The following is a 27,702-nucleotide window of genomic DNA, read 5'->3' on the forward strand; positions in this document are numbered from 1 at the left end:
TTGAACTATGGGAAAGAGTCTCAATGTCCTGTTCTCTTCCTCTCTGGATGGACTCTTCATTGTGTTAGTTGAACTGCTGGAGGCATGGGGCAGGGAGAAGTTGCCGGAGTGGTTGGGGAACTGTGCCCCTTGAATTAGCAGAGGTTGGGTGTGAAGGCTAGAAGGGCCCGGCCAGAAGGAAGGCAGCAAGCTCCTGTCTGTCTCACAAGTTCCTTATCAATCTTATTTATTATTTTTTATTGCTTTTGGGGTCACACGGTGGAGGGGGCGCTCAGAGGATACACCTGGCTCCGTGCTCAGAAATTGCCCCTGGGGTCGGAGACCTGGCTCAGTGGTAGCAGCTGACCTAGGAAGGACTGCACTTCGATCCCCAGGCTTCCCATATGGTCCCGCAAACCAGGAGAGATTCCTGAGCGCACAGCCAGGAGGAACCCCTGAGCATCACCGGGTGTGGACCAAAAACCAAAAACCAAAACGAAAGAAGGACCCTGGCGTTCAATGTGTGCGCTACGGAGCCTGTAGTTGTTCCCATGACAGTATGCTTCAAGGTTGAGAAACCAGATATTTCTTAGGCCAGGGAATTCCCTTTCCCATTCCCCCAATACTTACTGTGCCTTTGCAACCAAAATGAAGGTGGTACAGAAAAGTGAGGAGAGGCTGGCCCAGGTTAAAGACACCTCCAGGAAGCCATTATCAGGTGCTGAAGTCTGCGTGGGATGGGAGGATCCCAGCCCTCCAATCCCAGGGCTCAGGACTTTTTACAGCCCAGATGCGATCCATCCTTCTGGAGTGGGCTAGGCCTACCTTGCACACAGGGTGTATGTGTGCTTGCAAAAAAGTTTGGGTTCGTCAGGATAGTTTTCAGAGGATAACTCTTCATGTACTTGAGATGGCCAGGTATGGATACTAAGAAACAGGGACCCAAATCCAGAACCTTTCACTCTTTGGCTTTCAGATGTTTCCTTGGTGGGGCCCAGAGTTTTCCTCCACAAAACCCACGGACACTTGCATGCGAATGTCGGTCAAATATCCCCCCTAACTCTCGAAATGTGTTTTGCAAAAAAGCCATTAGAAGCTAGGAAAACTCCACCTCTTGTCGTTCCTAATCTCCGATGAAATAATAGCTCTTACTCTTTTACATGCCGAACAGTCACTGCTGTTTTACCTTAGTTTTCCTAGCGAGCAGCAATCTGTGGGATTAGGAGACCAAGGGAAGGGAAGATGAAAGTGTATCCAAGTCACTCAGGAACTTTTATGCAGGTCATAAACTTAGGTCAAAGTGGGCACAAGATTGTTTAATAGGAGACTGACTTTAATAACTCCATGTTTACTGCTAGAAACCCAAGCTTTGTGTAAAATCTTGAATTTCAGGGCAAGGAGGGTGGGAAGGGTACTCTGTTCATTCCTTGGTGGGTGCGAAGTGTACTGTGTTCATTCCTTGGTCCTCATCCCTCAATCTTGATCTGCAGGAGAACCCATTGGGTTTTGGTGACCCCATCCTTGGAAACTGTTTATTTGATGATTGATTTTGCTCTATACATTTATATTGCTGTATACCTTTAATGTATTGGGCTCTATTTCTATCCTTTGTCTTTTCCTATCATTTTGCCCCAAACATGCTAATCCCTTTCCCATTCTACTCTTGTGCCCTGAGAAAATACAATGAATAAAGACTTATTGGTACTAAAACTGTAAAGATAATCAAGTATGACCAAAAGGCCAAATAGCTGTTTATGGACATTAAGGAACATTTCTAAGGTCAGTAGTATTTCAACATAGATTCTTTCCCATGTCACTGAAATGTCTCTTCAGGGAGTTAAGTGAGAAGGTGGATGCCAGACTGGGGTGAATTTAGGGATAGTACCCTCTGTTCATAGCAGGTGCCAGCTCATCTAGCTGAGCCATACACCTTATATCTGAATATTATGGCTCCCTGAGACCTGAACGTTCAGGATTCGTAGCCTTGAGGTCATTTGCTGAATGAGGGGTGTGGACTGTCCATAGGCACGGACAGTGTCCCCATCGATGCTTTGTAAAGCCCTGAATTGGTCTGTGAGCTGCTTGTTCATACTGAGTGCCTAATATAGGCTCAGACACTTAGCAATGCCAAGCCACTGACTTTATGCCTGGGCCAGGTAGCTTACATCTCCAGATACTGTCTGTGATCTTTCTGAAGGGGTGCTGAGGACATCTGTCCGGCATTGTGACCCTAGTGATGGAGCTATTATAAGAGCTCCAGGTGGACCTAAAGGACTTTGTAGGTTTCTGGCACCAGGTCCTCTGACGAGGCCGATGCAAAGGTGGGTAAGGGTCTCTTCCAGCCTGTGGTCTCCAGGCCAGACTCTGGAAAGGGAAGATTTGAGACAGATCACTCACAAAGAAGCATTGTCAGAGCAGATAGGGACAAGGCTTTTAAGGTAAAGTTAAGGTGGGAAACAGAATATGCATAATAAAGTTTAGACATGACAGCTACAAGTTTGCTGAGACAACAGTCCTAAGTTACATGGCATCATAGATTTGGATGGTATGCAGAGACAGCAGTTACAATGCCTATGGCATCAGTAAATCAGGAAGCATGTAAAGATATCAGATAGCATAGCAATGCTTATGGCATCATTAAATAAGGAAGCATGTAAAGATAGCAGTTGTGGTAATATCAGCCTAGACAGGTTGTTTGACCTGGAGACTTTCTCCTGCACTCAAAGCAGCAGAGACACAAGTCTCTAAATAGAGACTTCTTTTATATTTGAGGCCAGCTTGCATAAATCTACTTATTTCCCAGCCTCTCTCCCTACAGACCCATTCACTCCCCTGGGGGGCATCTACATACCAACTTATGTCTTCGGTAGGACCTGGCCCATACTTTCAGGGTACATATGCTCACCAATGGCCTCAGCATGGAGCCAGGTCTCTGAATGTAGACCAGTTCCAGAACCTGTCTCACTTGTCCCTGATCACATGTGTAGTTTATTGGGATGATCAGATCCCCCGTGTGAAGCCTAGGCTCCACTGGATTGATGTCTCTATTCATGGAAAGTCTAGTTTCATTCATTCTAGCCATGCCCTGGAATGTAGTATGGCATCCTGCAACAGAAGTACCCACTGCTCCCTCATAAGATACCCCTGTAAGGAGGAGGCTTGCTATTAATGGTCCAGGGACTGTCTGATGATGATGTCCAGTGAATTATCAATGCCATGATTGTGGAAATGTATTGAGCTGGGATGATTGATGCATATTTGGGATAATTTATATGAATACTCAGAGTAAAGTACAAGTAACACGAGTCATGAATTTGGAAAGTTTATTGCTTCCTTAACAAAAATTTTAATCCAGGAACATTTTAGCAGTAATACTAAACCTTGAAGAACAGCACCCAAAGATTTTCTTACAGAAGTCAGGTTCTATAATAAATGATGTCTTTCCATATCTTTTACTTACATTTTACTGGTTGTTAAAGAAAGTAAAGAGGCTGGAAAATAAAGCAAACTATATTATTTTTACAGTCTTTAGGCTTTGTCAATTCACTTTGTTTCAGCAGAGTATTAATAAAATTCTTTCATAGGCTAAAGAGTTAAGTCAAAGGATTGTCTATGTTCTTTCCCCACCTTTCCCAATAACAATGCTTTCAAATGGTTGATGTCTGCTCTCCAACTCTTCATCCCATGTTCAGGTGTTGCTTGCTGAGATGATCTGCTGGATTCCATCTTCTAGTACTTATTGTATTCCTTTCCTCTCTCCACCATGGTGCAATGAGTCCAACCATATAGCATAAATAATTCCAGTTGACTGCAGATCAGAAAATCCCCTCTAAGTGTATACTTTATCACTATGGCATATACAAAAAAAGACCTGGAGGAATAGAAAAAAGAGAAACAACTTTTACTTTTGGACTGAACTACCACTGACATGCAAATACTTGCCCAGACATGAGGGTTTTTATTTACTTCAGCCCTTCCCACCAGATATTAGCAACATTAAGAAAAGATTGCATTGCCTTACCTCAGTCTAAGTATTAGGAGACAGAAGGAACATTTATTTGCGAGTGCGAGCTGAAAGTCGACTGCTCCTTCTGCGGGGCTGCGAAGCAGCAATCACTGGTGCGCTTGCAACAGGTTGAAGATTTGAAGCTGATGGCACTGAAGAAGCTTCTGACCTCGCACTGCCTGTAAGGACAGGCATACTGCCCTCTGCATCGCTAGCTAAACCCGTCTGCACTTGGTTCTTCACACAATAGAAATAGGGGTGTTCCATGGCTTCTTTGGCAGTAAGGCGTAACTGATGGTCATAACATAGCACTTTGTCTAGAAAATCAAAGGCCTCTGGGCTGACAAGGTGTTCGTTTTCACTGTTAACAAAGCTCTGCCACTCCTTCCGGGAGTGTGTGCCCAAGATGTCATTGAAATGTGGATCCAATACAATTTTGTATTTGTCAATATAACTATACAGATCTTCTGTACCCAGAACGTTGGCTATCCTCACCAACTGATCATAATTATCGTGACCACGAAAAAATGGCTCCTGGCGGAAGATCATACTTGCCAGCATACAGCCCACGCTCCATAAATCTAAACTATAGTCATACATCTCATAATCTAGGAGCAGTTCAGGACCTTTAAAGTATCGCGAAGCCACCCGGACATTGTATGTTTGACCAGGACGGTAAAAATCTGCCAACCCCCAGTCAATTAACCGTAGCTTTCTGTGTTCGTGATCAATCACGACATTATGGGGCTTCACATCCCTGTGCATAATCCCCATGCTATGACTATAGTCCAAGGCCTTTAGAATCTCATAAATGTAGAACCGGATATCATAATCAGTTAATATTGGGTACAAGTGCTTGTAGCTTTTGTTGTTTACATGTTCAAACACCAAGGCAGGGGCTCCTAAGTTAGGGCTTTTTATCATGTCTACCAAATGTATGATGTTGGGGCCACCTTGCAGATTCTTCAAAATCTTAATTTCACGCTTTACTTTATTCTCCACTATGGGCTTGAGTATTTTAATGGCAAATTTCTTATTATTTGTCATATTGATGGCTTCAAATACTTCACTATAGTTTCCTCGGCCTAACTTTTGAATGAGCTGGTAGTCATCACGATTTCCCCATTGCTCCTCATAGGACTCATAATCCCAGTAATCTTGGGGTTTGGTTGTAATAACCTCAGCATAAATTCTGGCCCTGCTTGGCACTGGTGATAACATATTTGAAGGGCTGTTGGACATGGTAATGTGGATGGTTGGAGATCTGCCAGTCACTTTCTTCAGAGGCCGATGTAGTTTAGATCTTGTTTCAGACCCGTTTCCTGCAGACTTGTTAAAGCCTATTAAAAAAATAAAATCATCAATTCTTTTAAGACTTAATTTGGAACATGACAGCATACAATGTTACCATGTGTGCCTAGTGCATGTGAAGTGGAGTTTTATCCCCGGCATTATCACATGGCTCTTTAAGTACTGGTCCCTATTTGTGGCCCACATTGCATTAGTTGCTATAGTTCTCCCCTGTCCTCATACAGACAATTTGGTGCCACAGAAGAGGAGACAAGTTGTGTGGCTTCCAGCCAGAGATTTGTTTGATGTTGGTCACTGTTTTTTAGTTGTTGCTAAGCAATATAGTATTTACTAAAACTTATTCAAAAATATGTGAGGGGAAGTACGTGGTAAGAGAGAACTCTCTAGATCTGAAATGAGCAAGCAAAGAAACTTAGAGAAAAAGCACACTAGATATTTGTTCCACGAGAGCACAGACTTAAAATGGAAGAGAGGAATTTAGAATATACATGGCTTTTCATCCTCCAAAGTGGAACACACATTCTTCTCCAATGCACATGGGACATTTTCCAAGATAAAACACCATATTAGGGCCCGGAGAGATAGCACAGCGGCGTTTGCCTTGCAAGCAGCCGATCCAGGTCCAAAGGTGGTTGGTTCGAATCCCGGTGTCCCATATGGTCCCCCGTGCCTGCCAGGAGCTATTTCTTAGCAGACAGCCAGGAGTAACCCCTGAGCACTGCTGGATGTGGCCCAAAAACCAAAAAAAAAAAAAAAAAAAAAAAAAACCAAAAAAAACCATATTATACCACAAAATGTACATCCAGAAATCAAGAAGATAGAATTTGTATCAACTATCTTCTCAAACCATGATGAACTGAAAATAGAAGTTATCATAAACTGAAACAGAATTAACTCAAAGACCTGGAAATCAGACAGCTGTTTAGTAAACAGAGAAATCAAAGAGTACATCAAAGCATTCCTAAAACACACTTGAATGAGAACATGTCCTAGTAGAACTTATAGGTCACAGAAAAGTGTGGGTTTTTTAGGTTAAAAGAAAGGGTCCACAAAAATAACCTGATTGCACAACCCAAGAAACTGCACTTAGGGCCAGAGCGACAGTACAGTGGTAGAGCCTTTGCCTTGCACGCAGATGATCTAGGAAAGACATTGGTTCAATCTCTTGGAGTCCCATAGGGTCCCCTGAGCCCGGATTTCTGAGCACATAGCCAGGAGTAACCCCTGAGCACCACAGGGTGTGACCCAAAAAGCAAGACAAACAAACAAAACAACAACAACAACAAAAAACCCTACACTTGGGGAATACTGGGTGGAAGGAAGTGGACACTGATGGTGGGATTGGCCCTGATTCATTGTATGTCTGAAACTCAACTATGAAGGACTTTGTAAATCATGATAGAGTCAATAATATATCTATAAAAAGAAATCGGAAAATGACCAAAAATAGGAATCTAAAGCAGGTACCAGGAAGGAAATAAGAAATCTTACAGCAGGAATTAATGAAACAATCCAATGAGACAATCCAAAAGATCAACAAAACCAATAGCTGCTTATATGAAAAATATAAATAAAATCAATAAATCACTTGCAAGGCCAGAGAAAGGGGGCTCTCTGAGGCCCCAGAAACAACCCTGCTGCCCGGAAGTTCTGGGCGACTCCCTCAACCTCACCTCCCGCACACCAGTTGGTCCCTCGTGGTGGCAAATGGCCACCGGCTGCTGGCTCCCACCTACCAACCCTTGGCCAACCGTCACCTGAGGACCTGCCAGGGAGACTCCGGCCGAACACCAACCTCCTCCCAGTCCACCAAAGGATATTTCTGACCCAGTCGAAGAGGGAAAAACCCAAACTTACTGCAGACACAGGTCCGGGGAGAGAATCCTCAGTCCGCCAGGCCAGCGACCAGCTGGCCAACGGTCCTTCAGGGGGCAGCAAAACCTGTGGGGACAGACCCGGAAGGAAGGGTCCTTTTAACAGACAATCCCGCCAATCAAGGTGCAGGGCTACCGCAGGCACCTACCCTACATCTCTATTGGACATTCGGTGATGATCGACAGGTCGGCTGTCCATAGGTGCCGGGCCTCTGGAGACCCTCATCTGCATACCCTCAGGCCCGGATAACTGTGTCTGGTGGCTTATCTTAGTAGCTTCTTGAACTATGGAAAAGAGTCTCAATATCCTGTTCTCTTCCTCTCTGGATGGACTCTTCATTGTGTTAGTTGAACTGCTGGAGGCATGGGGCAGGGAGAAGTTGCCGGAGTGGTTGGGGAACTGTGCCCCTTGAATTAGCAGAGGTTGGGTGTGAAGGCTAGAAGGGCCAGGTCAGAAGGAAGGCAGGAAGCTCCTGTCTGTCTCACAAGTTCCTTATTAATCTTATTTATTATTTTTTTTATTGCTTTTGGGGTCACACGGTGGAGGGGGCGCTCAGAGGATACACCTGGCTCCGTGCTCAGAAATTGCCCCTGGGGTCGGAGACCTGGCTCAGTGGTAGCAGCTGACCTAGGAAGGACTGCACTTCGATCCCCAGGCTTCCCATATGGTCCCCCAAACCAGGAGAGATTGCTGAGCGCAGAGCCAGGAGGAACCCCTGAGCATCACCGGGTGTGGTCCAAAAACCAAAAACCAAAACGAAAGAAGGACCCTGGCGTTCAATGTGTGCGCTATGTAGCCTGTAGTTGTTCCCATGACAGTATGCTTCAAGGTTGAGAAACCAGATATTTCTTAGGCCAGGGAATTCCCTTTCCCATTCCCCCAATACTTACTGTGCCTTTGCAACCAAAATAATAATAGAATAAAGAAAAATAAAGAAAAAACCTTTTATGGAGTTGTTGGTTTGGTTTTCTTTGATTGTTTTGGGGGGTTGGGGTTTTGTTTGTAGTTGCTAGTTTTGCTTTCTTTTCTTTTATATTGTTCTTCATTTGTTCCGTTTTTTATGTTTTCTTTTTCTTCTTTTTCCCCTTTCTTTTAAATTTTTATTTATAACATCTAGACGCACTCCTCCCAGTTTTTTTCCTTTTTCTTTTCTTTTCTGTTCAACAGAAAGAACCACATAACTTGTTTTGCCTCATAAATTCAGGAGGATAAAACGACTGGGGCCAGGACCCAACTGTCCTATGAACATTGAGTGGAAATGAAAAATGATCACACTCAAACGCCAAACCCAAAGTCAACAGACAGCAAAATTGATACCCAATCTATAACAAGCTGTACGAGAGGGGACCAATTACACTAGCGTTGGGAGGGGGCCAAAGGAGGGAGATAAGGGATGCATGCTTAGACCACTGGTGGTGGGAATGCCTCTGATTCATTGTCACTGTGTACCTTAAATATTATTGTGAAAGATTTGTAGTTCACTTTGGCTACAATTAAAATTATTCAAAAACAAAACCAGAAAAAAGAAACTGCCATTGGCAGGCTGGGGGTGGGGGACCAAATTGGGATGCCAGGATTCAAACCACTGTCCTTGCTACAACAGCTGCTGGCAATGCAAACGTCCTAAGGCTGTGTTATCTCTCTAGCTTCCTCCCCATCTATCTTCTGTTGATAGACTACCAGTCACATCTTACAACCATATCCAGGTGTCCAAGTGTTTTTTTTTATCATAACTGGGAAAGTTTCAATTATGCTCAAGTCTGTGTTAGCAAATTAATATGTCAATCGTTGAACAGCTTCTTACCTTCCAATTTATGACCATTTTCAAAATCACCAGTTTAGAGCTTCTTCCCCTCTCATACAAACAAGCTCAGTAAGAAGTGCGATGTATATTGAGGGATTCATAAAGTACACGTATATTTGCTGCAATAGGACCTTGCCCTAGGACACCTCCAGAAACACTTTGTTTGGACGAATTCAGAAACCTTTGAAGCCTCTGGCTGGATATTCTGGAACCATCGTGTCTGGGGCTCTGAGAAGGACTTGGCAGAGACTACGTGAAGTTTTTGGTGCGATCCCTCAAGCCACTGTGTCTTGGAGGGATTACCAAGGCTAAAATATTAGTTCTGAGCAGTGCTTGTTTAACAGTGAACAAATATAGTTTGTAGCAATAAAATTCATCTGAATCATGTGAATGTTTATCGGAAGATGGAGAAAAACAGAAATTGTTCACTCCCACACAACTACTATAGTTCCTGAGGTGACAAACATCAGCAGCATGGAGGATCTGGAGTTAAACATTAGATCAGTGACTATTCTCCAACTGTAGCAAAGGTTTCAACCTGCTCTCCTGCATAAACCAATATGCACCCGCCACATCTTAAGAAGGTTTAATTAAGGAAGTGCAATCTGTTCTCTTCTCCCTCTCTTGAATTAGATCCTCGTCTTGTACATGGAGACGACATGGTACAAGGCACAGGTAATCCTACTTTATCTTCCTTTCCAATTCCTCTCTTTTGAATAATTGAACACAAAGAGAAAACTACTTGGGAGTTTAAAATAAAATAAAACTCTGTTATTGTACTTCATAGGCTATGTGCACTTTCTCAAATGACTGAACTCATGTTTCAGTAGAATTCTGGCAAATACTCAGTGAAGCTGTTGTAGCAGAGCCTGAATTGAAAAGGAGAAAGTAGCCCTTGGAACTCACAAAGGATTCATGTGTGATCGCTACTAATATATAGATCTTATGATGGCCTATCCTATATGCAGCCATGAAGGTATAAAAATTATTCATTCATCCATTCTCTCTGATGGTGGTTTTTTTTTTCCGGAGGTGAGGTGGGTGTGGGGCCACAATATACAGAGGTCAAGAGGGATTCCTGATTCTGTTCTCAGGGCTGACCCCTGGCAGTGCTCAGCAAACCATTGGCAGTACTTGGGTCTGACTAGGGACATCTGCATACAATGCAAGTGCCTTATCCCTGAAGCAGTTCTCTTTCCTCTATTTTGCCCTTAACTATAATTAAAAGGAAGTTATATTGGTTTCCAGAGGAGGTCTTTTTCCCTAGTGTAAAGCTTAATTCATGTTTAAAGGAGGTGCCACTTAGTTCCTAGGAAAGGGACTCTGGATAATTCATTTCCTCTGCCATTATAAGACCAAACATTCATGGGAAGGTTGGCACAAACATTGCAGATGCTGTGGAGTAGTCCTTAGTATGGCACCAAAGATTAACAGCAATAATCCATTACAGATTCTTCATGAAGCTACTTGTTGAGAGACATTACAGTCCAGAGCTCATGGTATTTAGGACAAAGAAATCTCTTCTCTTTAAAGCTGTGTCAGCTTCCTGCTCTTAGATCACACTGTGCTGGACAGGCACCGGTAGCCAAATTCATCAGCTCTTTTCCTTCTTTTCCAAATGAAAGCATCCTAAATCTGTAACATTACAATGATTTCCAGAGTCATTGTGATTTCCATGGGATAGATGTCTTCCTCAAAACACATAGTTGCAGAGCAGGAGCAACATGATAGCGGCTAAGGCGTTTACCTTAAACACCACAGTGGAACCTAGTTCAATCAGTCCCCATCATCCCTTTGGTGCCTGACCCCTCCCCCACTAATGATTTATTCCTGAGAAAGATCCATGAAGTTACTCCTGAGAGACTGTGTTTAGCCCACAAACAACAAAAAAAAAGATAAAATGAAAGAAAATCCATAGAGTTGTTGGAATTTGCAAAAAAAAATAGGAGACTACCCTCAAATTGTTATTCCACGCCTTCAGAAATCATTGAGATTTACGCCAAGTCACTGAGTGCAGCTTCACGAGCCACACAGATGTTCTTCCCCTCTCTAAACTCCTTCACTGTTCATCTTATATTTTATTACCTCTTATTTTCTTTCTTTTTTCTTTTTTTGGTTTTTTTTTGGGGGGGGGGCGCTGCACTCGTTGACGCTCAGGGGTTACTCCTGGCTTGCTGGACCAGTCCCTCCTAGCCTATGGCATGCAAAGCAAATGCCTCACCGCTTGCTCCACTGCTCCAGCCCATAATATCTCTCATTTCTTAGCACCAACACAGCCTTTAGACCTTTCAACCATGTTATAACCATGATCAAAGTCCCTGATTAGACTCAAGCAAGTCCATCAGTCTTGCACAACCTTTTTCCCTTGAAAATGCCCAAAAAGGGTCGATCTTACCTACACATAAAGATCTCAAGGAATGACAGTTTGGAAACAGGCTTATATACCAAAACTTGCCCAAAGCTAGAGAGGTGCACAGTCCATTACAGGATTCACTGTACCTGAACTTGTGGTATGACATTCCCATTCTTTACTTTATGGGCTGATTCTTATTAGTGGGAACCTTGTTTTATGGCTGGTGTATTCTTGCTCTGTCATGGAGAAAGGAGAAGTGAGCTTAATGAAAGCTAGTTTATTTTTCCATCAGTGGAAGGCCGGCATTCTACTGACAGAAACTTGGCTCATCAGTGCAGGCAGCAGCAAGCCAGACCTCTGAAAATGGTGATTCTCCATTAGCTATATAAAATACAGCCTCAGGGGTGACCCCAGGTGGTAACTTTGGGGTTGTAGGTTTGGCACTCTGTGTTTGTGAGCTAACCATCCTAATTCAGAATATTTGCTTGGATTCCCATCCTGCAGTGCTCACCTGAGAAATGCCAACTGGTTCTGTATTCACACAGAGTCTCCCAAGTTTAATAGGGACCCCCTGAGCAATTCTCCATACATGGCAAAAGAATATGAAAAATGTTCACAGTGACCCCATAAGGAGATGGGACTAACACCGACATCCTCTCTCCTGGCTGCCCGGAGTGTTTCCAACATGTTTTATAAAAGTCCCTCCTTCAAAGAATTTTTATCCACTTCTTCTGAAACATTGCTTTTGTAAACATAGTCTACATACCTGGCATTTTACCTATGGTTTAGGACTGACTTCTTTTTCCTTGACAAAGGATCAACCTCTACCCTAAAAATAAACAATAGGTTTCTCCAAAATTCTGTGGCACACACAATTTTTAAATATACAGCTTAAGTGGATCTTGGGTCTAACCTGATAAATAGCTTTACTATGGCAAGATCTTATTGTCTCTGTCATGTAGGGGCTCCTACAGAATTTTATGAGTCCTGACCTTCCTGGGCTTTTTCTAAGAAGGTTGATAGGTCTGATGCTTTATTATTTAGCACTTTATCTGTATTGTGACTATAATCTCCTTACTTGCAAGACTCTCCATCACCGCTAGGCAATGATCATCCATCTTGACATCCATTCTATCCATGTGGTTAGTAATTATTCTTGGATTTCCTATAACAATGGCCCTTTTGTCAATGCCTGATGTTCATCATTAAATTTTCCTATGTAGTTTATTGGTAAATGCTCATTTCAGTTAATTTTATTTTTTCCCATTTTGACTCCTTTCAAATATTTCCCCACATATTTTCTGACTGTCTTCCAACATCCAGACCAAGTCTTTCAGAATTCTTTGTTAGTTCTTCAGAAGACCCCACCCACCCTATCACCCCTGAGAAAAACCTATCTCTGTCCAGTTGTTTTTATTAATTCCTCAAGATTAAGTATGTCTGATATGTCACTATTAAAGCTGCGACTTTGGCTTCTATGTGTATATTTATTCAATCCTCTATTGCACCATATCATATACTAAAAATATTTGATCATATATGGCAACACTTTTCTTTTATGGAGTAGAATAATCATATACACATAACCGTACATTTTAAATATATAACCATGAGAAATTAGAATTGTTAGTTTATTATTGAGTAGAGAGATCCTACCCCAGATGGTAATGGTAAACATGTGAAAATTTTCAGGATATGTGATATAATTGCTAAAGAAATGATTTAACTGATAAAAGTGAATTTTATACTTTAAATGTCATTGAATGATACAGATTTGTTTGTACTCCTTTAATGTGAGAAGGCTCTATGAAGAATGTATGATCTTATTTTTAATATGGCAGGATAAAATACAGTCACAACTATAATTGGGGTGATTTTGTGATATAAAAAGCATGAATGATGGCCCAAAGATTAACGAGTAAACAATTTGTTTTGTATGAGTCATCACATGGCACACCCTGAGAGATTTTGGCAGATGTCCATCTAGAGAAAAAAGTTTTTAGTGACAGGGTGGGATAGGACTCACATGAATAGTTTTATTCCTCTCTTTTCCTTCCCATGGAGGTTAAATTTCCAGATAATTTGCTTTATTGATAAAGGAAAAGCTTGCAATAACACTCTTCTTTCCTCTGAATCTTTAAAAGTCTTATGCCAGAATCATAGCTCTGAGAAAATTCACCTGTAAACTTCCTCCAACCTTTAAAATGAGTATACACAGAAACTATAATTTAAGAAACACTACTTTGTTTTAATATTGAGCAGATATTTCACACAGAGACTGTGTGAAAAATTAAACTGTATTGGCACTACAGACAATGACCTGGATTGAACAAACTATTTTGCCTGGAGCCTAGAATTGGTCTTATGTCAGGAAACTTCAGGGGTAGGGTCTCCTTGTATTTAGGCCAAGGCCTTTTCTTTCCATGTCCCCCATACTTTGGTGGGCCTATGCAAATGGTAATTGCCAATCTAACACCATTTTACTGTGCTCATTTGACTCTAAACCTTAAAAAAAAACCACTTAAACTTTTGAGGTCAACTTAAACTAATATGCATGTGCATGGAAATGTAAAAAACTACTATGCTTCAAATTTAAGGAGTTACATAAATTTTATGGCTTTAGATTGCTTTGTGTATCGCTAAGAAATTTTATAATGTACTACACTCTGGGGTCTTGAGGAACAAAGTAATTGTACATGGGTTCTGTTTTATTTTTCTTTGATTGTAAGTTCAAAATTAAGGTGTCAGCAGGGGGATTTTTTCTGAGAACTCTGTTTTTGGGTGATTGTCCTTTCACTGTAACTTTACCTTGTCCTCTTTCTTTGCATCATTGTTCACATAATTAAAAATAAAAAAGACAAAAAAGTAAAGTGTACTAAAAATATTGAGCAGATACATAAAATGACTTACTATATGTCCTGGTATCTTCATCATTAGGGTGAAATTGAGTTTATTTGCTTCCTTTTTAAAAGAATTCAGAGCTAGAAAACTTTTATTAATACCTACAGCTGGATATTTTAATCCAGATTTCTTAGATTTATCTAGAGGAATATAACCAATAAGCAGTAATGTGGAATATGTATTTAATATATGTGATATATAAAATGAGGCATAGCCAAGAACAAAAGAGTGGCTAATGAAACCATGGCACATCTACACAATGAGATAATATGCAGCTATTAGGAAAAATGAAGTCATGAAGTATGCTTATACCTGGATGGATAGGCTGAGTGAAATGAGTCAAAGAGAGAGAGAGAGAGAGAGAGAGAGAGAGAGAGAGGGATAGACATAGAGTATCACATTTGTGTGGTATAAGAAAAATAAAATATAGTATGGTAATAATATACAGAAACAATATAGATGAGGATCAGAAGTAGTAATACATAGAAATAAGCAGACCACAAAAAGTGGCAAATGAATTTAGGGTAGTGAACGGTCCACTGTGGCAATGATAATTGAAATTGATCACTCTGGACAAGAACCGAGTGAAGAAAGGGAACAAAGTTATATGCATGTTACCCCCTCATTAGCAATAGTGCAAATCATTGTCAAAAAAGAAAAAAGAGAGAGAAGTAAAATGCCTTGGGGGGGCAGGAAGAGGGTGGTGGGAGGAAAACTGGGGGGTATTGGGGACATTGATGGCAAAGAATGTGCACTGGTAAGAGAAGGGTGGTGTACATTCTATGACTGAATATCAACCATGAACAATTTTGTAACCATGGTATTTAAATAAAATAATTATACATTTTGGGGTCGAAGCGATAGCACAGCAGTCGGATGTTTGTCCGATATGGGATGGACCTGGTTTGATACCCAGTGTCCCATATGGTCCCCCTAGCCAGGAGCAATTTCTCAGTGCATAGTCTATAGTCGTGAATAACCCCAGAGCAAAACCAGGTGTAGCCCCCCCCCCCCAAAAAAAAAACCCAAAAAATACACATTTTTCAAAAATAAAAAAGAAAAGGAAGGCCAGAGAGATAGCATGGAGATAAGGCATTTGCCTTGCATGCAGAAGGACAGTGGTTCTAATCCCGGCATCCCTGAGCCTGCCAGGAGCGATTTATGAGCATAGAGCCAGGGGTAACACCTGAATGCTGCTGAGTGTGACCCAAAAACCAAAACAAAAATCAAACAAAGAAAAGGAGGCATGGTTTTGTTGTTTTGTGGGTTTTTTGTTTGTTTGTTTGTTTCTGGGCCTCACCCTGTTTTGTTCAGGGCTTATTCCTGGCTTTGCGTTGAATGATCACTCCTGGTAAGCTTGTAGGACCATATGGACTGCTGGGGAATTAAATGTGGGTCAGCCGCATACAAGGAAATTGCGCTCCCTGCTGTACTATTGCTCCAGCTCCTAGTATTAGTAAATTGTCATCACTGAAATGTCCTGAAAAAGTTCAAGTCATTAGACTGTTAATTAAAGAACTTATATCCTCTGGGGCTTAATTTCCATGGAGCCTTTTAGCAAAAAATACAGCCAGCCTTTGATTATCTGTTTGTAAAGTTTAAATATTATTACTGACCACTCCTGTTTCAAAATAATTAAACATCTTGGCAAACTGCACTTCCTTCATTTTTAAGATCAAAGCAACTCAAAAGTGTTACATAGGACAAAGAAGGTTCAATATTCACAGCAAGCAAAGACTCTGAATGACCTATCAACACAATTGGCCTCTCAAGCTACACAATGCTGTATATCTCCTTACACAAGAAATAAAAATAGATATTTATTTCTCATTATGTTACTAAAGTTAGTAATTATTGATGGACACTAGAATTTTCCCAGTGCCTGGCATATAATTCATATTAACAAAGAGATTCTATCTTGTACATTATCAAAGCCTACTCCATCTTGGTTATAGCTAATTTTTGTTCATGTTTTTTTTTTACAGTCATGTCAATATCTATTTGGGGAAAAGAAGAACTTAACTTTTACCTAGCTATAGGAATTTAAGATAACTAGATTCATATTACAGCTATTCCTACCTCCAGCTATATAATTGATTTTATATCTCAGCTTTCTAATAACTAAACTGAGGTTACAAATATAAACAAGGGGGCCAGAGAGATTGCTAATGAGGTAGGACATTTGCCTTGCATGCAGAAGGACAGTGGTTTGAATCCCGGCATCCCATTGGTCCCCCAAGCCTGCCAGGAGCGATTTCTGAATGTAGAGCCAGGAGTAACCTGAGCGCTGCCGGGTATGACCCCAAAACCAAACCAAACCAAATCAAATCACACCAAACCAAACCAAACAAAAAAACAAGTAAGAACAAAATCATGAACACATTGACATTTGTACTAGTAATTAGCATTTACTAAGTTTTCTGCTGAAATTCTCTCTAAGTTATTGTATCATCTTCTGGCCTATACCTCAGCAAATATTACCTTCTTCCTGGAGAAAGTAAGCTCCGTCATTCCACTCTGCACTAAACTACTGTCCCCAGTTCCCTTTCTACTTCCATTTGTGACACAGAAGCTTACTATTTGTTCCAAAATGCAGTTAATTCCATCTATGCTCATATCCCTATATTAATATATACTTTTAGATTTGCACATCTATGCCATTTATCTATCCCTATATTACCACCATTTTCAAATTCTCCAAATTAAAATCTTTAGTCTGCTTTCATATGAAACAGCTTAATATAGAGCACTGTAAAAGTACAGATTCAAGAAGTACATAGAAAGGTTATGAAATAGTACTTTTCACTGGGGAGACCTCCAAAATCACTTCACCTTAAGAATTTCCTAAACTTTCAAGTCTCTCACTAGTCTTTTTTTTTTGTTTATTATTATTATTATTGGTTTTGGGGCCACACCTGATGACACTCAGGGGTTACTCCTGGCTATGCTCTCAGAAATTGCTCCTAGTTTGGGGGACCATATGGGACACTGGAAATTGAACCATGTTCCATCCTAGGCTAGTGCATGCAAGGCAGATGCCTTATCACTTGTGCCACCGCTCCAGCCCTAACACCCACAACATTTGAACTGAGTCCATCCTGTAGTCTAGGATTTTCCTCTCTCAGGACTTTTTTCGCTTTTATATTGGTCAATTAATCACAAGGGGAATTCAAGCCAGAAAATTGCTGGGTGTGTCTCTAAGAACCCCCTGCTACTTGACTCTTCCACAGTGTCAAAAAAATTCTCTCTCTCTCTCTTTTTTTTTTGGTTTTTGGGTCACACCCGGCAGCACTCAGGGTTTACTCCTAGCTCTATGCTTAGAAATCTCTCTGGCCCGCTCAGGGGCTATATGGAATGCCGAGATTTGAACCAAGGTCCTTCTGCATGGAAGGAAAATGCCTTACCTCCGTGCTATCTCTCTGGCCCCCAAATCTCATAATTTTAAAATACATCTTAGTCTCAGTACCCATGGGGAAGTAGAGAAGTCTCTAGAGTAACTGATTGCTCTCCTCTAAATCTTATAATTTTGCAGACAAGAAGGTAAATACCTTAAGCTTCGCCATATTGGTGCCTTCTTTGATCTAAAACCTAGAACACACAAAACTTTAGAAAGCCCATGCATAAAAAGATCATCCCTGGCATGTGTCCATTCTTAAAAGATAAACCTTGCATAGATATATTTTGATGGAAAAACCCTAAACTGGTAAGCCTGTGAAGGATAAATCTTAGGACTTAGTAAATGACGCAGATGTCTTCAGCAACACACACTGGTCAAGTAATGAAGCTGATCATGATCCCAGGCCCCGTACCCTCTATTTTCATGTCAGATTCAAGTACTCACCTAGACAGGCAACAAAGTAGTGAGGTGGGGTGGATGGGGGTCTCAGGTGGATGTTCCTGATCTCTTTGTCTCCCAGGTTGTTTCTGTTCCAAATGATAGAACGAATAGGAGATGGAGCACGTAGGCAGTGGAGTAATTCCACAGAGACAAGTGAAGAAATAAAGTTTGAGTTCTGCAAGAGCACAGAGAAGCAACACGAGGTATCTGGTCATGAATATCAGAAAGTAGGCTTACATTTATAGGAAGGGGTACACAGATTAGTTCATAGAGAACAAAGAAATGCATTAATAAATATAAAAGAAACTCAGTTTCTTCTAGCAAGGTTCACCCCCACCTACGATAGCTTGCAAAAAGTTGGAACAGAAAGGCTGCTATTTCTCCAAGGTCAAAAAGGTCATTCAACAAAATGTATTAAATGCACACCAAGAATCGAGGGAGGGTTATCTAAAAGGGAGGTTCACAGGATGCTGTAGCTGCCCAGTGGACACTGAGTGAGAGTTATCTACAAAAGGAGTTACACGATGTTCAGCTGGTACTGAATTAGGGTTATCTAAAAGAGAAATTCCACAGAATATTCTACTTTCAATGTGTCTGCAAGGCTGCAAAAACCGTGAGAACATACATTAAAAAGGTTCTTTTCTAAATTTACTTTAATTCCATACTCAGCCTGAAATAATTACTATAACAATTTTCCTTCAAATTATATCTCTAATTTTTGTGCAACAAAAATGTGCAAGTCTTAGTTAACCATTTTCTCTCCTCATTTCCCATTCCCTTTCTTTGAATATTAAACCACAAAGGTCCTTGGAGCTACAACTTATATTCTTGTTCTTTTTAATCCATGTGCTCCTTGTAAAGTGACTGAATCCATAGTTGTAACACGAATTGTGATTAGTGTCCAGAAAGGCCATTGTAGGAGTACAAATAAAATATTGAAAGAACACAGACTGATCCTTACACGTAGCAGGAATTCAATATGATAGAAACTTTTATACACAAAATGCTGTGCCCACATATTCTGATCCAGGAAGTTCTCATTGATAGATTCAAATGAATCTATTGAAGTGGCATGCACAAGGACACATTCTTTTCTGTTTTTCTCACTTATTTTCTTTCTCACCCAAATACTTTGTTCAGTACTGTGATGGATGGCATTATTTCTTTATTTGTTTTTCACAGTCTTTTGACAATTTATACAAAATGACCACAGACAAATACATGGGTGAATTGTTTTTCCTCCTTCCTGGACTTTCGATCTTTCAAGCTTCCTACAGATCTCATCAGAACATAATGCTGTTTATTTATTTTTATTTTTATACTTCTGTTTAAACTTTATGGTCAGAATGAGTTTGAGCCTAATTTTAATGATGAAATTAAATGTAATGGCTATTTATTGGGCATCAATAACTTTCCTCTATAGACTGATAAGAGACAAGGCCCAAAAGAGTGAGTGGTTCAGATTGTGGTGACCACAATAATCCAAGGATTACTGAGGGTTTAAGAGGATTAACTGAGATTTAAAAAATTAAGAGATCTGCAGATTGTTTCTACTTTTCATAAGTGGCAATAGTGGCTATTTTCTTATTATGCTCATTACTCTCGACACCAACACCAGCATCAATTCCAGTGGCTGGCTAGTATGCATGTGAAAAATAACTATTATCATTCTGATTGATAGAGGATACTGCTCATCCTTTCCGTTGGAATCATAATTCATCCTGTTTAGACAACCATCAGAGAAAAATTAGCGAATATTACAGCAAGAGTTGATGTCAGTAATTTCCTAGAAATGGAATTTCACGGTCGTCATTCTTTTCAGTTGCAAGGCACAATAAAAATTGGTCACAAGGGCTGGAGTGATATCATGGTGAGTAGGATGTTTGCCTTGCATGTAGTTGACCCAGGTTAGATCCACAGTATCCCATGTGATCCCCCTGAGACTGCTAGGAGTGATTTCTGAGTGCAGAGCCAGGAGTAACCTGAGCACCACCAGATGTGAACCAGAAAAAAAAATTGGTCACAAATCTTACAGATGGCATATAGGTAGTACTTACTATTTTACTGAAAATGGATGCTGCTAAAGATTCTTTATATAACTACATTGTTTTTTAAGTTATGTCAGTAATTGCTCATAGCTCCATCAAATTTCATTTTGGAAATCTTTATGAATCCCATACAGTATATGATACTACTAAAATCAGACATGGAGGAGAGCTCCTTATGAAAGAAAACATGACAAAGATTCACATTTCTGTTGTGAGATATATTTAGTGCACTTGCTCTCAGTGAATAATAATAGACAAGAAATAACTGCTTGCACCATACCTTTAGATATTATTCATGGTCAGGGCTATGCTTAAATCTTTAAGGTTAGTAAAGATTGTAAGTGTCAGATCCCTGAGACTTGCCTTTTTTACTAATAGCAAAGTCACAGGTCAGGTGATATTCAATATCAACCACAAAATTCTATGAATCTTAAAGATAGTAAAAGTGGGTTGTTCTTAGAGAACATGTATTGTGCAATTAAGTGTATGTTCAGGGGTTGATATGTAGTGGAAATATATTTGCCTTCCATGTAGGAGGTCCTGGATTTGTTCATTATCACAGCAAATAATTATAATCTTCTATTATAATAACATCATAGACATTAAACCATCTGTATAAAAACACCAAAAATATCCACCCAATAAAGTACAAAATTTAACAAAAAATCATCCCATAGTGCTATATTAGATAAATTCTGGCAGCAAATATATCAGTTATTTCTTTATTTTTTTTCATAATATTAGTATCTGGGAAGTCTTACCAAGAAATCTCATGTGGCCTCGTTGCCACTCCTGGAGATACTTAGCCAACTTTACCAGAGGCTCAATTGTAGGGTTTGAAGATGGGTTGATGTTCCAGCCCTGCAGTGAAGACCACCAGACTAATTAGTGGTGTTTGGAAGCCGCAAGAACATAGCAATAATGTTAAGAAGGCCATATGGTTCCAGGAATTAACCCCAGGACCTGTGCAGGCTGGGCTTTTGCACTAAACTCTCAACTCCTGTGTCTTCATTGTTAAGATAGAATAATAACCAAATTTGATTTTATGTTTACTTATATGCTTAAACATGGAAATAAGTTTCTAAGGTCAATATTTCTTCTAGAAAGAATACACATGAGGGGCTGGAGTCATAGTACAGAAGGTAGGGCACTTGTTATGCACATGGCTGACCCAAGTTCAATGCACAGCATCCCATATGGTGTATGAAGCCCACCAGAAGTGATTCCTGAATGCAGAGCCAGGAGGTATAACCCCATGAGTACTGATGGATGTGGTCCCAAAACTAAAACAAAATCCCAAATATAAAATGAACATTGCACGTGAAATGAAAGAAGTACAACTTACACTTTTATACTGCAAGAATCCATTACCCTTTCCATTCTCACAGAGATTAACTGTCCAGGGAATCCACAAATTGCAATGCAGAATTTCCAACTTGGTGAAGTGGTAAAGTTTCCTCACAGAACTGATTAGCCCCATTATTCAGTATCATTATTGAAGGGCCTGTTATTGGTGCACTGTTGTACTTTTCACAGGCCTTGAGTGAACTAGGTTCATTAATCCCCTTTGCACATATTACATCTCCTTTTATATCTTTTCCATCCTCAATAACTAGATATATATAAGACATTTGAACATGTAATTTTTCTTTCTTGTTACCTAGTCTTTAAAAAATCTTGCCCAAAATGCTTATATGTGGAACTGCATCCTCTTTTCCAGATGCCTGTTTAGTCTGTGCCTTCTATAGGAAGAGCAGAGCTCTTCCTTATGAAATAGGATAGGAGGTAGACGTGCTGCCTTCCACGAGGGAAAAACTGCTTGTTTCCAGAAAGACCAATAACTATTCTGTAAAAATCAGCAAGATTGCCAACTCCTCCAGTGTTTCATCAGAAACTTGAGTGAAGTCTGAATTTTTACATGAAGTCTCTGAAAGCAGCCAATGCTTATCATGGACTATGTGCACTGATACCCTTCCACCATTAGGACTTTATCTGGCAGCATTCTCAGATATCAGTTGTCAAGGACGAAATCACAGCGGACTGAAACATACAAGCTTCTGAAGGGAGAAAAGAAACCATTGGATTGGACAATATGGCCTTTCCTTGCCTCGTTTTATAAACCCTGATGTCTTTTTTTTTAAAGTTTAAGGTTTTATTGTTCTGAATACGTTCTCCAGAAGCCCTGACTCCCTCTCCGTTCATCCTCAATACAGAATAAGGCTTGACCATAAAACCCAATGCCAGGGAGCCCATATGGGATGCACAGGGGGCTTCCACTTTGGTTTCAGGGCACCAATCCCCACCACTCCACCTGCCTTCTATGGGTTAAGTCCTAGGAGCAGCTGGGGGTGACAGAGTTTCACTGGGCAGAAGTGGGCAAGGTTTAGCAGGCACTTGCAGTCTTGTGGTTTCTGAGTGGCACCCCTTCACCTTCTACACCCCACCCCCACCCCAGAATTTTTGGATCGCCATAAAAGTCTCTCCTCCCCTGTTGCAACCTTGGAGGGTATGAGAAACCCTGGCACTCATAGCCCCTGGAGGGAAGGGAAGGCAGGATGGGGGCTAATGACAGTAGGGTGATGATGATGACAACAGGGATGAAAAAATGGGGTGGGCATTCCAGAAGGCAGAGGACCAGAACTTGGAACAAGGTCTTACTTCCTCAGAGGTTGTAATTACAAAGCTCCTGGGCATCGAGGCCAGAACCTCGGTTCAATATAAATTCACCAGAATGGAGGGAACTAGCCTATATATCCCTCCTCCCTAACCACTTTGCTGGACCTTAAAAACCCAGCGACAAAACAGGTTCCCAGACCCTGAGCACCCACCCACCGTCACCACTTAAAAAGAAGAAATTAAAAGTCATGTACAAAATGGGTGGGGAGAAAGGGTGGAAAAATAAAGGGGCAGGGAGGAGGCTGCCCTCACCTCCAAGGCACTGGAAACCTTGCTCCCTCCATTAATGGTAAAAGCCTGGTGAAGATTTCTCCCTAATCTGACACTCTTTGCTCCAAAATGTGTGCCTTTTCCAATAATAGTCTATGGGAGAAATTGCCTCTTGTAACTGTCTTGTTTTTTTTTCTTAAGAGAATGAATATGGTGTCTATCATTCCCTGCTTCATATGGACATATAAAATGTTAAGAAAAAAAAGAATACATAGAATTTTGTGAGAATTGGGATCCAATATGGATGGTCAGTCATAAAGGATGGAGTCAAGGTTTGAATGTGGAACTTGGTAAGGCAGTTAAGAAACAGAAATTTTTGGAAATCCCTGGAAAACCAACATGCTGACTCATAAGTGGCCTCAAGAATCAATCCCTAAAATGAATTAAAACTATTCTAAATCACGTATTTGTTGTATGGGGGCCATACCAGCAGTGCTCAGGAATCAGTCCTGGCTCTGAGTTCAGGGATTTCTCCTTGTGGATGGAATGTTCAGGGCTAAATTCAAGTGAACTGGTGCAAAACAAATGCCCTACTTGCTATAATGAATTACATTTGCATAAGAATGCAATGTGGAAAATAAAAGATGGAAGAGATAGAGAGGACAAACATTAACCAGTTATTTTTTATTGAACTAGCATTCTTGTTCAAACAAGTCAGAGTATACTTCTAAAATATGGTCTCCTTTCCTGCAGAAGCCTTATGATGAAAAAATGAAATCATGCCATTCTTAATTTTTGTTGTTGGTTTACATCCAGTGCTCAGGGTTACTCCTTAGGCATACAATATCCAATACCAATGCCACATCCACTGTCAAATTTCCACCATCAATGCTCCCATGCTTTACCTGCCAATTTGACAGGCAAATTTCAAATTTCAAGGGCTGCAGTTTAGATCAAAATTTCAGTGTTGAGTCTCTTCATTTGATGCAGAGCTATGCCACTCTCCACATCAGTACTAGAGACACCCTGTTCACCTCTTCACATCATCCTTTTCTGCACAATTCCTTTCCTTCTAAGTGATTCACATTGTAATCTGGGGTTAAGGGTAATTTGCCAAATCTCCTTTATTACATTTTCACTTTAAGTTATTCCATAAACCACTGATAAGTGAGATTGTCCTGTTTGTTCTTATTTCACTAAATAGGATATCTTCCCTTTCCAAATACATTGCAGCAAAACTAATGAAAATCATACAGCTTATAGCAGTATGGACAAAATTAAAGGACATAATTCTTGGGCTAGAGTAATAGCACACTCCCAGTCAGTCAGATGTCTGCCTTGAATATGGCTGACCCTCGTTCTATCACCAGCAAACAATATAATCATACCAAGAGACTTCCAGGAGTAGTTTCTGAGTGTAGAGCCAAGAGTAACCAATGAGAATTGCTAGGTGTGGCCAAAAACCACAAAAACAAATAAGAAGGATGTGAGGCAGAATGAAGTAAGTCAGAAGGAACAATAGATAAAGAATGATTTCTATCATGCATAGGACTGATACAGAGCAAGGTAGCAACAAGTGACAAGGTCAACACTATCAGAGAACTGATCCATGGGAGTACCATTGGATACATAGCAACAGTACAGTCAAGATGGTGCTTACCTTGCATGCAGTCAATTCATGTTTTATTCCTGGCATCTTAATGGTTCTCCAAGTCTGCTAGGATTAATACATGCAGAAAGAACACAGAGCAAGCCCTGAGTATCCTACCATGGACTGGTCCTCATTGACCTTCCTCTATTGTCTCTGAATATTATCACCATACAACTTTTTATACCTCACAAATGAATAAAACCATTCTACATCTATCCCTCTCCCTCTAACTCATTTTGTGCAGCATAATACTCTTCATATCCATCCATGTATAAGCAAATTTCATGACTTCATTTTCCCTAACAACTGCATAGTATCCTTTGTACAGATGTAATACAGTTTATTGAGCCAGTGGTCTGTTCTCAGGCACTTGGGTTGTTTTCAGGTTCTTGTTATTGTGAAATTGCTTCAATAAACATAGAAATGCAGAGGGCTGGGGCCCGGAGAGATAGCACAGCGGCGTTTGCTTTGCAAGCAGTCGATCCAGGACCAAAGGTGGTTGGTTCGAATCCCAGTGTCCCATATGGACCCCGTGCCTGCCAGGAGCTAATGCTGAGCAGACAGCCAGGAGTAACCCCTGAGCACCGCTGGGTGCGGCCCAAAAACCAAAAAAAAAAAAATGCAGAGGGCTTTTCTACATTGATTTTGGGTTTGGCACACCCAGAGTCCCTCAGAGGTTATGCCTAGTTCTACATTCAGGAATTACTTCTGGTGCTGCTTGGGAGGATCATATGTAATGCTGGAAACTGAACCTGGGTCAGAATTATGATATACAACTGTTCTACCCACTGTACTTTTGCTCTAGCCCTGGTGCTTTCTAATTTGAATCCTCTCCCCTACTACAGTTATAATTTTTCTTTTATTAGCTTCTATATAACGTTAACTGTACTTCCTTCCTAGAATCTTCCCACATCAATGGAGTTCATAGAAAAATGCATTATTTAATTGCTTTTAAAAGCACATTATTTACATCTGCCTAATACTTTAATTTTTCACAAGTTTATCATTTCCACCTATGATAACCATTAATAACTCAAGTCATTAATAAGTCAAGTTATTAATAATTAATCCATAAGCTGAGGTAAGGAGGGAAAATAAGGAAACTAGTGGAGAGTCATGGACACTAGTGAAGGGATTGCTGTTGGAACATTGTATACCTAAAACTCAATCAAAATATCTTTGTAATGTTCCTTAAAAAAGGACATCATAGTGCTCTAAAGTACAAAAGTCAGAGAATAGAGGCAAGGCCATGATGGTGTTGAAAGTAGTTTTCTAATCTACACTACAGTTCAAAATCAAAAACCAGAATTGGTGAAAAGTTGCTAAAAGAACAAAAGGAGAAAAAGTCATATGAATCCCTCTAAGAGTTCTCAAATAAGTGAACTACACAGATTCACTCGAGTCACAAAAACATAAAGAGAAGACCACATAGAATTGTACAAAACTTAGTGAGTAAATATAATAGCCTGGAACGCTCTATCAGTAATAATCAGCTCTAAAACTTCTCAGCTAATGACATTAGAGAGATCGATGGGTGTGTTTAATGAATTCAAATGAATGATAGAACAGTTTGTCAATAAAGCAGGAGTCCAGAGAGATAGTATAGCAGGTTTGATCCCTGATACCACATATGATCCTCAAAACAACTGCCAGGAGTGATCCCTCAGAGCAGAACCAAAAAGCATAAAAATAGAAATGATAAAATATAAACTGTACTGGACGCCTCATTCCCCAAATCTAGGGATATTAGGGAATGTGGGTCTGGAAGCAACACTTACGCAAGAAATAATCCCACCAAGTTAGGGAGATAAAACAGTCTCAGGAACTTCCACCACAAGCTGTCTGCAAGAAGGCAAAAGGGCACTGGCATGCAGACATAAAAGCTGTGGCCAAAACCAGAAGTAGTCTCTCTGATCCGAGGTCTTCATTGGAAAGAGTAGGACCACCCCCATGGGTGGAGAACAAGTAGGGATAGGTAGCCAATCCAGGGGTACTTTCTTCCCAAAAGAGAGAAGTACATGCAAAGAAGAAATACCATGGTTAGAGTGAGAACCCGTTACTCCTAAAAAAAAAAAAAAAAAAAAAAAAAACCAGAAGTGACAGAAGTGAATATTGCGGCAGGAGAAAGTTTAAAAACTCAGTGGATGACCTCAGGAGCAGAATAGCAGAAGTTGAGAAAAATTAGGTGAATAGCTGCCAACATAATTTAAGGAAAGTTAAAATCAGAAGGTCCGCTGGACTCCTCCAGTGGGGATAGCTGAGAAAAGGCCTCAAAGAGAGCCACTTCCTTGAAAAATGAGGGTGCTATTTCTCAAGCTTAGTAATAGTTGCAAACATTTATTGGGCCTAATAAGAATCTCCCTGCTGCTGTGTTAAGTATGTATATAGTTGAACATTTACCTCTAGGTGACGAAATTAGTACACACAAATATGGCTTTGATTAAATATCTCTTTTCCTGGGAAAATCAGCATCAAGAGAAACATAAAAATAATTTTGTAATCCTCAAAGTAAAGTTAGTCTTTTAAAAGATGTTCTGTATTTTTAAACAGATTAAAGGAACCCTTCACAGGAACACTTGGCAAACTTGCTAAATCTTTTAATTTATATCAGAATTGACACCCAGGGTCCAGCCTAGAAGTAAAAAACTGTGAGATGTTAAAATTTGCCCTTGGATCCCAGAAAAGTCTCTGGCTCAACTCCCCTTTGTCTTTTAATTGGGACTTATCATTCAGAAGATTTGTAACCCATTCTAAAGGCCTGTGAATTGTCTGTTGTGAAAAAACTTATAGATCAAATAGTATGTACTGATAAGCTTGGTGCTAACAAGAAAGTACATTTTTTAATCTTGCAGGAAAGCAGATGTAGGTGGTCTCTCACATGTAAAATTCATGTTCAAATACATCCCTGTAGTAGTCAATAAACACACACACAATTATGAATCAACACAATCAATAACTGAGTGTGTCTCTGCCCTTGACCAAACACTGCAACCACTTTCCTGGAGACCCAGAGAACTCCCTAAACTGTCCAGACCCAAAAAGGCCATGGC

The 27,702-nt window shown here is 40.4% G+C and overlaps 1 protein-coding gene across 1 annotated transcript in view; it reads right to left on the bottom strand.

The window, feature by feature from the left end:
- The window catches only part of LOC125998633 (casein kinase II subunit alpha-like), a 12,608-nt gene extending 5,098 nt beyond the window's left edge, over positions 1–7,510 (bottom strand). The window contains exons 1-2 of the mRNA XM_049766678.1: positions 7,470–7,510; positions 4,075–5,189 (exon numbers count right to left, since the gene is read on the bottom strand). Coding sequence (XP_049622635.1) covers positions 4,075–5,189; positions 7,470–7,510 — 1,156 coding nt within the window. The remainder of the gene's footprint in view (positions 1–4,074; positions 5,190–7,469) is intronic.
- Positions 7,511–27,702: the final 20,192 nt, after the last annotated feature.

The sequence above is a fragment of the Suncus etruscus genome, chromosome X (genome assembly GCF_024139225.1).
Source record: "Suncus etruscus isolate mSunEtr1 chromosome X, mSunEtr1.pri.cur, whole genome shotgun sequence".
Taxonomy (NCBI): domain Eukaryota; kingdom Metazoa; phylum Chordata; class Mammalia; order Eulipotyphla; family Soricidae; genus Suncus; species Suncus etruscus.